The sequence below is a fragment of the Scyliorhinus torazame genome, chromosome 21 (assembly GCF_047496885.1).
Source record: "Scyliorhinus torazame isolate Kashiwa2021f chromosome 21, sScyTor2.1, whole genome shotgun sequence".
Taxonomy (NCBI): domain Eukaryota; kingdom Metazoa; phylum Chordata; class Chondrichthyes; order Carcharhiniformes; family Scyliorhinidae; genus Scyliorhinus; species Scyliorhinus torazame.
The window spans coordinates 76,008,072-76,022,093 of NC_092727.1; the positions used below are offsets into that span (position 1 = coordinate 76,008,072).

At 46.3% G+C, this 14,022-nt stretch overlaps 1 protein-coding gene across 1 annotated transcript in view; it reads left to right on the forward strand.

The window, feature by feature from the left end:
- Positions 1–14,022, forward strand: part of LOC140398357 (vasoactive intestinal polypeptide receptor-like) — a 380,360-nt gene that overhangs the window by 349,761 nt on the left and 16,577 nt on the right. Inside the window, exons 10-12 of the mRNA XM_072486947.1 lie at positions 9,292–9,383; positions 10,524–10,653; positions 12,158–12,199. Of these exons, the coding sequence (XP_072343048.1) occupies positions 9,292–9,383; positions 10,524–10,653; positions 12,158–12,199 (264 nt within the window). The remainder of the gene's footprint in view (positions 1–9,291; positions 9,384–10,523; positions 10,654–12,157; positions 12,200–14,022) is intronic.

A 14,022-nucleotide genomic window follows, 5' to 3' on the forward strand; every position in this document is an offset into this window, starting at 1 on the left:
CCCCACCACCTTTGAGACCACTCTTGCCACACCCTCCCAGAACTCATGCAGTGCCGGAAACGACCAGAACATGTGGGTGTGGTTCGCCGAGCTTCCTGAGCACCTCCCACACCTATCCTCCACCCCAAAAAACCTGCTCAGTCTTGCTCCCGTCATATGCGCCATGTGTAGAACCTTAAATTGAATCAGGCTAAGCCTGGCACATGAGGACAAGGAATTTACCCTGCTTAGGGCATCTGCCCACAGCCCCTCCCCAATCTCTTCCCCCAGCTCCTCTTCCCATTTTCCCTTCAGCTCCTCTACCATCGTCTCCCCCTCGTCTCTCATCTCCCTGTATATTTCCGACACTTTACCTTCTCCAACCCATGCCCCCGAAATCAATCTATCCTGGATCCCTTGCGTCCCTCGTCTCTGTTCTAAATGGCTGATACTTTGTTTTTTTAAAATGGACCCGAGTATTCGATTCTCCCACAAGAGGAAACATCTTCTCCATATCAACCTGTCAAGACCCCTCAGGATCTTACAAGTATTACTATTAGAGAAACCTCTTTATAAAATGCTTGGTTAGAATATGGAGCTCACTACTATAAAGAGGCTTTGAGGTGAATAGCGTAGATGCATTTAAGGGAAAGTTGGGCATGAAGGAGAATGGAATAATAGAACCCTATTAAAAGGGGAGGAGGAAACTTATGTGAAGCAGAAGCACCAGCATAGGCCCGATGGACTGAATGGCCTATGTCTGTGGTGTGAATTCTATGTAAAAATGGCTGGGGATCCCTTTCAATGGAGTTTAAATAGCAGAATCTCAGTTAATTTCCAAAGTCAACTGTCCTTGACCAGGGACCTCACTGGAATGGCCATTAACTCCAAGAACCCAGAAAGAAGGTTAAAATCGTGCTGCAAACAATAAGAACAATTTCTTAATCTGTCCGTACAAAGTTTCTTATTTACTTTTTAATGGAGGGGCTTAACCTATTTCAATTAGACTTTCCAACATCTCAAGAGCAGAATGGGATAAGGAAACCTGAGTAGGACTGGGATTGGTGTCCTAGGGGAAGTATTTGCTAGAGTAGTTGGAGAGGGTTTAAACTAAAATGGTAAGGGGATGGGAACAACTACAAGGTGTCAAAGGAAGGGGAATCACAGACAAAAGCAAAAGACGAGAGAACGTGCAGAGTCTGCACAGACAGTGACTCAGCAGGGAATCGAACCTGGGACTCTGGCGCTGTGAAGCCACAGTGCTATCCACTTGTGCTACCGTGCTGCCCACTGATCTAGCATCAGTTACCGTTTGTGGAAAAGGTTTCTAAACCTCTACCACCCTTTGTCTGCAGAAGTGCTTGCTAACATCTCTCCTGAATGGTCTGGTCCTAATTTTTAGACTATTGTAAAGCTGCAGTATAACTTCTTCATCCTTATACTCCAGTACTCTATAAAGGCTGGCATTCCATTAGCCTTCTTGATTACTTTCTGCACTTGTTCTTGCCATTTTTTCTTTTAAATTTAGAGTACCCAATTCATTTTTTTCCAATTAAGGGGCAATTTAGCATGGCTAATCCACCTAACCTGCACATCTTCGGGTTGTGAGGGCAAAACCCACGTAAATAGGGGAAGAATGCGCAAACTCCACACGGACAGTGACACAGAGCCGGGATTCGAACCTGGGACCTCGGGGCTGTGAGGCAGCAGTGCTAACCACCGCACCACCATGCTGCCCCGTTCTTGGCATTTTAAAGATCTATGCACCTGAACCCCCAGGTCTCTTTGGAATTCCACTGAATTTAGCTTCATACCATCTAGAAAGTACTCTGATCTACCCTTTTTTGGGCCAAAATAAATAACCTCACACTTTCTAACATTGAAATCCATCTGCCACAGTTTTGCCTATTTACCTAGTCTATCAATATCCCTTTGTAAATTTATGCTGTCATCTACACTGTCTACAAAGTCATGCAACGTTATGCAAATTTGGACATGTGACTTTTTAGACCATTATCCAAATCGTTAATCAATAATGTGAACAATTGAGCCCTAACACAGATCTCTGTGGGACATCACTAGTGGACCCAGACGGAGTCAGTCCTGTCAAAGGTTCGACACATAGTCCTCTATGGTGGGCAGCATAGACAGCTCCCAGGCGAGTTGCGGGCATTTTCCTCCAAGCAGTCAGAATTCAGCATGGAAGATGGCATCCTCTTGTGGGGGACGTGTGTGATTGTCCCGGAAAAAGGACAGGAGCTAATACTAAGAGACTTGCACAATGGGCATCCAGGTGTGACCAAAATGAAAAATGTTGGCCCGGAGTTATGTTTGGTGGCCAGGCCTCGACGCCAACATTGAGAAGGTGGCCCAAAGTTGCTCCATTTGTCAGGAGCATCAGAAGCTTCCGCCGGCTGCGCCCCTACATCACTGGGAATGGCCAGGGCGGCCTTGGGCACGCTTGCATGCGGATTTCGCCGGCCCTTTTCAAGGATCCATGTTCCTTTTATTAATCGACGCCCAGTCTAAATGGCTAGAGGTGCATAAGATGCTGGGCACAACGTCCTGCGCAACAATTGAGAAGATGCGTTTGTCTTTTAGTACACATGGCCTCCCCGAGGTGCTGGCCACGGATAACGGCACTCCATTCACCAGTGAGGAGTTTGCGAAGTTCATGAAGATGAACAGCATACGCCGTATCCGCACTGCCCCTTACCACCCGGCTTCAAATGGGTTTGCGGAGTGCGCAGTGCAGACATTCAAACGAGGCCTAGAAAAGCAGTCTTCCGGCTCAATGGACACGAGACTGGCTCGCTTTTTGTTTTCGTATAGAACCACCCCCCATGCGGTGACTGGGGTAACTCCCGCAGAACTCCTAATGGGCCGGAGACTTCGCACCCACCTTAGTATGGTTTTCCCGGACATTGGTGCAAAAGTACGCCGCACACAAGAACGGCAGGGACAGGGTTTTTATCGGCATCGGCCAATTCGGCAGTTTGCGCCCGGTGACCCAGTGTTCGTTCGAAATTTTGCAGGTGGTGCCCAGTGGGTCCCTGGCGTAATATTTTGTCAAATGGGCCCTATATCTTACCAGGTGCAAGCCCAGGGTCGTCTCCAGCGCAAACATGTAGACCACGTTCAGTCCAGAAGGCTATCCTTTCCAAAGATTCCCTGCCCCCGGAGCTCATTTCTACAGCCGCAGAGACCAGCGACAATGGAAGGTAGTCCTCACAATCTTCCTCTGGTGCCTCACTCAAAGCCTGCGCAGGTCGTTACAGAACCGCGCGGGATAGAGACGCCGAGATGACAGAGGCAGCAGACTCTGACTTCGAGATGGAGACACAGGACGCATCAGAGGGGGAATCCTCGGGCCCACGGGCCGTGTATGTACAACTGTTACGCCGTTCATCACGGAAGCGCCGGTCTCCGTCTCGTTACTCGCCGCCCGATCCAGCGCCTCGTGCAAATGGTGTCCGGCCTGCGGCAAAACGAGTCCGACGCCCTCCTTCGCCAGGGTCTTCGGTGGATTCCTTGGACTTCGGGGGGGAGGGATGTTATAACCTGCCTGCTTACCATTGGCTGGGGACTAATGACAATCCCACAATCCTGTGGGAGTATGAGCTTCCCCAATGAGGGGTGGGCGGAGAAATCATTAGCAGACTCCCTGTATAAATATAGCTGGCCAGTTTGGAACTAGCAGGAAGGGGTAAGCAGCAAGTGAGGTTGCTTATATATATATTATTGTAAATAAATGTTATTTCTTGTATCTTTGAAACTCGTGTTGGATTCTTCGTGGCCCTCACAAAAGTTTCCTTAAAGATCTACCACTGTTTTTGAAATGAAATGAAAATGAAAAAATGAATGAAAATCGCTTATTGTCACGAGTAGGCTTAAATGAAGTTACTGTGAAAAGCCCCTATTCGCCACATTCCGCACCTGTTCGGGGAGGCTGGTACGGGAATCGAACCGTGCTGTTGGCCTGCCTTGGTCTGCTTTAAAAGCCAGGGATTTAACCCAGTGTGCTAAACCAGCCCCTGCCGCTGGGGTTTACCCATTCTCAGATGTTCCCAGATTACTGTGGACGGTCTCCATCTCATCTCATTCAAGTCGGCCTGACCTAAATCCCAAATTCTAGTAGCTGATTTGTGTTTTACACTATCAAACATTACATAGAACATAGTACATAGCACATAGAACAGTACAGCACAGCCCACGATGTTGTGCCGACCATTTATCCCAATCTAAGGTCAACCTATCCTACACCCCATCAATTTACTGCTGTCCATGTGCCTGTCCAAGAGTTGCTTAAATGTCCCCAATGACTCAGACTCCACCACCTCTGCTGGCAGTGATTCCACGCACCCACCACTCACTGTGTAAAGAACCTACCTCTGACATCTCCCCTATACCTTCCTCCAATCACCTTAAAACTATGTCCCCTCATGACAGGCATTTCCACCCTGGGGAAAAGTCTCTGGCTATCCACTCTATCCATGCCTCTCATCACCTTGTACACCTCTATCAAGTCACCTCTCTTCCTTCTTCGCTCCAGTGAGAAAAGTCCTAGCTCCCTCAATCTTTCTTCATAAGACATGCCCTCCATTCCAGGCAGCATCCAGTAAATCTCCTCTGTACCCTCTCCAAAGCATCCACATCCTTCCTATAATGAAGCGACCAGAACTGGATACAATATTCCAAGTGTGGTCGAACTAGGGTTTTATAAAGCTGCAGCAAAACCTCATAGCTCTTCAACTCAATTCCCCTGTTAATGAAAGCCAACACACGCCTTCTTAACAACCCTATCATCCTGGGTGGCAACTTTGAGGGATCTATGAAAGTGGACCCCAAGATCCCTCTGTTCCTCCACACTTCCAAGAATGCTGTCTTTAACCCTGTATTCAGCATTCAAATTCGACCTTCCAAAATGAATCACTTCACATTTATCTAGGTTGAACTCCATCTGCCACATCTCAGCACAGCTCTGCATCCTGTCAATGTCCTGTTGTAACCTGCAACAACCTCAACACTATCGATAACGCCCCAACCTTCATGTCATCGGCAAACTTACTAACCCACCCTTCCACTTCCTCATCCAAGTCATTTATAAAAACCACAAAGAGCAGAGGTCCCAGAAAAGATCTCTGCGGGACACCGCTGGTCACTGACCTCCAGGTGGAATACTTTCTATCCACTACCACTCACTGTCTTCTTTCAGCCAGCCAATTCTGTTTCCAGACAGCCAAATTTCCCTGTATCCCATGCCCCTCATACTTTCTGAATGAGCCTACCATGGGGAACCTTATCAAATGCCTTACTGAAAACCATATACACCACATCCACTGCCCAAGCTTCATCAATGTGTCTCGTCACATCCTCAAAGAATTCAATGAGGCTTGTGAGCAAAGAACAAAAGATACATAGAACATACAGTGCAGAAGGAGGCCTTTTGGCCCATCGAGTCTGCACCGACCCACTTAAGCCCTCATTTCCACCCTATCCCTGTAACCCAATAATCCCTCCTAACCTTTTTGGTCACTAAGGGCAATTTATCATGGCCAATCCACCTAATCTGCACGTCTTTGGACTGTGAGAGGAAACTGGAGCACTCGGAGGAAACCCACGCAGGCACGGGGAGAACATGCCAACTCCGCACAGACAGTGACCCAGCGGGAAATCGAACCTAGGACCCTGGCGCTGTGAAGCCACAGTGCTATCCACGTGTGCTACCGTGCTGCCCATGACCTGCCCCTCACAAAGCCATGCTGACTATCGTTAATCAAAGATACATTTAACTTTAATTACGTTTAACTCGATCATGTTATGATCACTATTTGATAAATGTGAAATGAAATGAAAATGAAATGAAATGAAAATCGCTTATTGTCACAAGTAGACTTCAATGAAGTTACTGTGAAAAGCCCCTAGTCGATACATTCCGGCACCTGTTCGGGGAGGCTAGTACGGGAATTGAACCATGCTGCTGGCCTGCTTTAAAAGCCAGCGATTTAGCCCTGTGTGCTAAACCAGCCCCTGTTTAATGTTTAAGCGTAATTAGGTTACTAATTAAATCTGACTCATTACTCAATCCAAATTACTTGTCATCTTGTTGCATCCAGGACATATTGCTGTAGGAAAGTATCCCTGACACACTCCAGAAAATAGAGTATGAGAGTAAACCTACGGGGGAACATAAAACTGACTGTAAAAGTTTCTAGAGATATGTGAAGAGAAAAAGTCAGTCAATTATAATGGGGAGCAAAGAAATGGCTGATCAACTAAATACAAACTTTGCTTCTGTCTTCACAAAGAAGGACACAAATAGCATATCAGAACTGTTAGGGAAACAGGGTTTAGTGAGAGGGAGGGATTGAAGGAAATCAGCATTAATAGAGAAATGGTATTTGGGAAATTGATGGGATTGAAGGCTGAGAAATCAACATGGCCAGATAGTCTACATCCCAGAGTGCTGTAGGAAGTCGTCTAATAATAGTGGATTCATTGGTGGTCATTTTCGAAGATTCTATAGACTCTGAAACAGTTCCTACAGATTGGAGGGTAGCTAATGTCACCCCACTATTTAAAATTGGAGGTAGAGAGAAAACAGGGAATCATAGACCAGTAAGCCTGACATCGGTAGTGGGGAAAATTCCAGAATCCATTATCAAAGATTTTATAGCAGAGCACTTAGAAAACAGTCAACCGGACAGAGTCAACATGGATTTCTGAAAGGGAAATCATACTTGACAAATCTACTGGAATTCTTTGAGGGTGTAATTAGTAGAGTTGACAAAAGAGAGCCAGTGGATGTGGTATATTTGGACTTTCAGAAGGCTTTGACAAAGTCCCAGATAAGAGATTTGCCTGTTAAATTAAAGCGCATGGGATTTGAGATAGTGTATTGAGATGGATAGAAAATTGGTTAGCAGACAGGAAGCAAAGAGTAGGAATAAACGGGTCTTTTACCAAATGGCAGGCAGTAACTAGTAGGGTACCACAGGGATCGGTGCTGGGACCCCAACTATTCACAATATATATTAATGATTGAGATGAGGGAACAAAATGTAATATCTCTAAATTTGCAGATGACACAAAGTTAGGTGGGCAGATGAGCTGTGAAGAGGTTGCAGAGATTCTTCAGTATGATTTGGAAAAACTGAGTGAGTGGGAAAATGCATGGCAGATGCAGTATAATATGGATAAATGTGAGGTTTGATAGCAAAAGCGGGAAGGCAGATTATTATCTGAATGGTCTTAATTTAGGAGAGGGGAATGTGCAATGAGACCTGGGTGTCCTTGTACACCAGTCACTGAAGGTAAGCAATGCAGGTGCAGCAGGCAGTAAAGAAGGCTGGCCTTCATCGCAAGAGAATTCAGATGCACGGAGCAAGGATGTCTTGTTGCATTTGTACAGGGATTTGGTGAGGACATACATGGAATATTGTGTGCAGTTTTGGTCTCCATATCTGAGGAAGGATGTTCTTGCAATAGAGGGAGTGCAGAGAAGGTTTACCAGACTAATTCCTGGGATGGCAAGACTGGCGTATAATGAGAGATTGTGTTGGTTAGAGTTGTATTCACTGGAATTTAGAAGAATAACGGGAGGATCACATAGGAATCGATAAAATTCTAACTGGACTATAAAGATGCAAGACGGATGTTCCTGATGGTGGGAGTATCCAGAACCAGGGGTCACAGTCTGAGGATAATGCGTAGGTCATTTATGACAGATGAAAATAAATTACTTCACCAGGAGAGTGGTCCGCCTGTGGAATTCGCTCCCAAAAAAAGCAATTGAGGCCAAAACATTGCGGCTGCGATTCTCCGAAAAGGAAACAAAGTTCCCTAGCGAGCGCATTTAGCCATGTGTTTCCTGGTGCTCGCAATGCTGAGAAACAAATGGCTATTCAACGCGACTCGCGTTGTATGAGAGGCCTGAACAGGGAACGTGCGACCGAGGCCGCACATAGCCGTGTTTTGTACAACGGAGAGTTCCACTCGCTTGAACTCCCTAGTATAGCGAGAGATCTCCGGGGCCCCAAAGCGATCCGCATTCTCCCCCTCCAGCTTGAACACACTATGGGAGGGTCCACTGCCCCCCCTCAACACCCACACAGGGCACCTGCGGCCCAATCGTGCATGCAAAATATGCCAGTTCAGCACCTTGATAGTGCCAGGCTTGCACACAGGTGGCACCAGCAGTGTCAGGGCACCACACTACCCAAAGGGAGAGGCCACACATAGCCATGTTTATTTGTGGGGACCAGTGCTGAACAGCGCCCACCCGAGGTCTCTGAAGCAAAGGGGACAAATTCCGAAGCCTCAGGTACCTCAGGAATCTGCACATTCGAGTGAGGGTAGCTGCCTCGCTCTAATATGCAGATTTGCCAAATCCCACAATGGGTGGGATTTGCATCGCAACGCCTCACGAGATCATGTTGGATCAACCAAGATGTTGCGAGCCAGGTAGATCCCAGGAAGGGGGGCTCCCGGCTTTTAATGGCCACGCTGTGCCACGGTAAGCAGAAGCAGTCCGATATAGCACTTGGGCGAAGGGAATCAAAAGATAAGGGGGAAGGCAGAATGAGGCTATTGAGTTGGATAATCAGCCATGATTATAATGAATGGTGGAGCAGGCTCAAACGGCTGAATGGCCTCCTACTATCTATGTTTTTATGTTTCTATAACATGCACCATACAGCATGATACTACCCCATGTAGTACTCGGAGATAGCTGTATGCTGGGGCAATCAAACTACCCCCTTTAGCCTAAGTTTGGCAAAGATGCTTTTCAAATAGAAACTGGAGAAAGTTCAAAAACTAAACAAACCCTGAGGCAGAATCTAAACATTTGTTTTTGCAGTTAAACATTATGACAGACACTTTACCACAGCTCAGAAGAGAGGCAGTGGTGTTGTGGTATTGTCCCTGTACCTGTAATCCAGAGACCCAGGGTAATGCTCTGGCTGCTTGGGTTAAAATCCCACCACGGCAGATGGTGAAATTTTGATTCAAATAAAATCTGGAATTTTAAAAAGTCTAATGATGTCCATGAAACATTGTTGGTTGGCGTATAAATTAATCTGGTTCATTAATGTCCTTTAGGGAAGGAAATTTGCCGTCCTTACCCGATCTGGCCTCCATGTGACTCCAGTCCCACAGCAATGCAGGTGACTCTTAAAATGCCCTCTGAAATACATTCAGTTCAGGGGCAATTAGGGATGGGCAATCAATGTTGGCAACGCCCACATCCCCTGAATGAATAAAGCCAAAATGCTGAATTCCTCTAAACAGCAATATTCTCCTTTTAATTAGGTGAACTTCATCCTGTTCATCTCCATTATCCAGATTCTCATCCAGAAAGTGTATTCATCTGACAGCAGAGGAAGCGAGTATCGGCAATACCTGTAAGTACTGTGAGCGTGTCCCCTAATCCATATCGCAACATCTGACGTGGGGGCTCAGTTTGTGCTCCTGCCATTGAATCTCAGCTAGGAATTGTTTCCAGAACATGAATCCCTTCTTCCAATCTTTTCAACATTTGGTGCTCCCACTTTGAACACTTTCTGACCTTAAACAGTACCGGGGGTGGGGGGAAAGGATTAATATTTTTAGCACAAGTACACAACATAATTTTGCACCCATTAAAACAATCAACATCCTGGGGGTTTTCATTGATCAGAAACTGACGTGGCGAGCCACATTAATACTGCGGCTACCAGGCAGGTCAAGGCGAGTAACTCACCTCCTGACCCGCCTGTCCACCATCTACAAGGAGTGTAATGGAATACTCTCCACTTGCCTAGATGAGTGCAGCTCCAATAACACTCAAGAAGCTTGACACCATCCAGGACAAAGTAGCCCACTTGATTGCTCCTCCTTCCACAAACATTCAAACCCTCCACCACCGACGAAGAGTGGCAGCCATGTGTACCATCTACAAGATGCACTGCAGTAACTCACCAAGGTTCCTTCGACAGCACCTTCCAAACCCATGACCTCTACCATCTAGAAGGACAAGAGCAGCAGATACATGGGAACCCAATCACCTGGAGATTCCCCTCCACGTCAATCACCATCCTGACTTGGAAATAGATCACTGCTCCTTCACTGTCGCTGGGACAAAATCCTGGAACTCCCTACCTAACTTCACAGTGGATGTACATACACCTGAAGACTGCAGCGGTTCAAGAAGGCAGGTAACCACCACCTTTTGGCAGATCCTTTCCCGGGGTCCACCCTCTGGTCAGATCCTGGGCTGACCTTTGGTAAAATAAGTGGAACTGTCCCAGGACCAAGGTGGCATCTTCTGTCAATGTCGTTGGCAGGGAGGAGATCCAAAGTTGCAGGTTTTTGCTGGGACTTCAAAGCTTCATCTTAAATCCCGTGTATTTTCAAATAAGCATTAGGAAACCCCTGTCTACCTGGTGAAGGCTCCCTCCCCACTTAAGCAAGTGCAACAGTTTAAAGAACATTATTTGTATCAAATCATTTCATCTTCACTCCAAAAAGATTTGCTATTAATCATTGCATTTCTTTATTTAAAGGAGACTGGCCAAATCCACGCTGCTCCTCATCCCATTATTTGGGGTGAACTACATTGTCTTTGTATTTGTCCCTGACCATCTGAACGTTTACTTCCGGCTGGTGTTTGATCTGGCTCTCGGATCCTTCCAGGTGGGTAACCATGACACATTTAGATGACAGTTGGTTCTCCATGGGGCATGTGAATGGAAATTAATTATAAATGTGACTTTGGTTAAAGCTGTCTTGGTATGATTCTCTGCGCAGTTTCGCAGCGGTGGAGGAGGCCTGCGACATCGGGGTTTTCCCTTGAATGCACCCTCCGCCGGGAAAGCCATCGGCAGATCCGGAAGATCCCGCTGGCGTGAACGGCCGGAAGATTCCAGCCGTTCAGAAATAGACCATTCGGCCCCTTAGCCTATTCTACTGTCCTTTTAGATCATCGTTAATCTGTACCTCAACTCCATTTACCCATCTTTGCTCCGTAGCTCCTTCACACGCTTAATAAAAATAAACTGATTTCAGTGTCTCAAAATTTTCAATTGAATTCAATTGGCTAAAAGAAGATTACCGTTTGAGCAGGTAACTGTGCTGATGTTTATGAATACAAGCAGCAATGAATAAAATGAGCCTAATGATCTCTGTCTCATTCTATCAAGCTGTCTCTCATTTTGCATTGGTATCAGACCCCACAAGAGAGATCCTGTGGAAATTGGGAAAATGGCACACATTGCGACGATGTGGAGCAAGAATCTTCTGGAATTGGGAATGGGCTAAAACTAAAACTTTACAACACAAGAGTGAAGTCTAGATGGGAGAGCTGTCAACATCAATCTGGAATATCTGCCAATATCTCACTATCTGGTATTTTAAATAACAATATAAAATGCTGGAAATACTCTGTAGGTCTGGCAGCTCCTCAGGAGGGAAAAACAGTTAATATTTCAAATTGTGACCCGCCCCCCCCCCAGCGGAACTCTGTCTCTCTGTCCACAGATGCCGCCAGACCCGCTGAGCATTTTCAGCATTTTCTGATTTTGTTTTGGACCTTTAGCATCCGCTACATTCGGTTTTAGTAATAAATAGACTTGACTTTCATCTGCTCTTCTGAGAAGACAGCAAGACTACATGCATCACACTGATGCCACATTCTTTAAATATAAAGATAGGCTTCCAATTTAATTGAGCAGGATAGCACCAATGGAGTGTTTACACAAACACTACTCATTCGCTTGTGGTGTTTTGATTTAAGCAGCATATGGTATTGGAAGGATATCAGGAAGTTCTGCCTTTCTGAAACTTCATACAGGCTGTTCTCTGCAGTGGAGAAAGATGGTTTCTGTCAGGAATTGTACTTTGTGTCAACTGATGCAAGGTACATGAGGACCTGGACTGTTATTCTACAGGGTGTATGCAGTGCAGAGATCCTTACACCGTATCAGAAAGTCTGACCGTGCTCAAAATCCATGTTTGAAAATTGGTTAGTTAATTACATTTCTATTTCATGCTCCACTGGTTCACCAAGTACTCAGAGTAATTTACTCACTATCAGTCTATCAGCAATTCCATGCACAGTGCATCTTCACTCCAGCTGAGTTCCGTGCCTGAGTATATGAACAGATTGCGCAGAGTGTGACCTTATTTTCTCTGTTCCCAGGGTTTCATTGTTGCAATACTCTACTGTTTCTTGAATGGAGAGGTAAGATCAGCCATATATTACAGCACATGTAATATGTCGGATTACATTGATTGTACTATCGTTTTGTGTTGCAAATTTGAATTTTTCCCACTCAATTGATATTTTGGTAAATATTGGCCCAATGTGAACTTGTCCAATTTGACAGGATGTCTGGTTAGCATCTTTGACTGTTTCATCAACCGAAGTGAGCTCTCCAAGGTGGCATCTTCAGTGCACTGGCACATGAACCACATTGTCTCGGATAGGTCTGGGGCTGCACGGGTGGCACAGTGGTTAGCAGTGCTGCCTCACAGCACCTGGAAACCTGGGTTCGATTCATGGAGTTTGCACCCTCTCCCCGTGTCTGTGTGGATTTCCGCCGAGTGCCCCTGTTTCCTCCCACAGTCCAAAGATGTGCAGGTTAGGTGGCTTGGCCAAGCTAAATTGCCCCTTAATGTCCAAATGTTTAGGTGGGATTATGGGGTTACGGGGATGGGGTGGGGGTTTGGCCTCAGTAGGGCGCTCTTTCGAAAGGTCGGAGCAGACTCGATGGGCTGAATGGCCTCCTTCTACACTGTAGGGATTCTCTAAACCTACCTACCACAATTTAAGCCATTCGTCACAGGGGACAATTGCCTAGACTAACTTTGCCAACTCTATTCATAATCTTGAAAGTGTCAAGAAAGCCACCTCAAAGTCTTCTCTTTCCAAATTGAGAAATCTCACTGTTTTTTAACCTTACTTTATAATTAATTATCATCTTGGCTGCTCCACTAAACTATCCCTGCTCCAATGTTCAAAACGGTACAGATTGCTCCAGATGGAGTCAGACCAAAGCTTTCTACAGGAATAATCCAAGCTGTGTTGATTTGAAAGGAAGGTGCCTGACTTCGATTCAGCATCTATTAGCATTGTGGATAACACAATTGCTTTACAGCTCCAGCGTCCCAGGTACGATTTCTGCACATCCTCCCCGTGTGTGCGTGGGTTTCCTCCGGGTGCTCCGGTTTCCTCCCACAGTCCAAAGATGTGCAGGTTAGGGGGATTGGCCATGATAAATTGCCCTTAGTGTCCAAAATTGCCCTTAGTGTTGGGTGGGGTTACTGGGTTATGGGGATAGAATGAAGGTGTTGACCTTGGGTAGAGTGCTCTTTCCAAGAGCCGGTGCAAACTCGATGGGCCGAGTGGCCTCCTTCTGCACTGTAAATTCTATGATCAGAGTTCATCAGTGTTTTTCAAACTTTTTTCCCGGGACCCATTTTTACCACCGACCAACCTTTGGGACCCAGCCCGGTCAACCTTCGCGACTCACGCAGGCCGACCTTCGCGACCCACGCGGGCAGACCCTTGCGATCCACGGTGGCTGACCTTCACGGCCCACGCCGGCTGACCTTTGCAATCCACCCTTTTCTCTTACCTTGTTTGCTGCTGACAAAATGGAGGAAATGGTTTTGGGTCCCTTTGGCCCTCGTACACGCTCGTCCAATGGAACCTGTTGGATGAAGGTGAAGCCTTCCGGTGTCGGAGTCTCCAGCTATCCAAAGTTAAGCTCCACAGCACAATTGTGGCACAGAACATGTGGAAATAAGGCTCTATCAGCGAGACTGTCTTTCCCAATCTTAAATGCGACAGCCAGATCCTGACCATTCTTGGGAGTAAGCATCAGTATCAAAGTTCAGAAAGCAACCAATCACATAATTCTCCCCAAACATTTTCAGCCGGTTTTTAACAATGCCGGCTGCGAGCAGCCTTCAGAAAGGCTGCGACCATGTAAAAAAAATGTGGCCGCACTGCGCATGCGTGCCCGCTCATCGGTGCGTATGCGCAAAACTCTGCGCATGTGC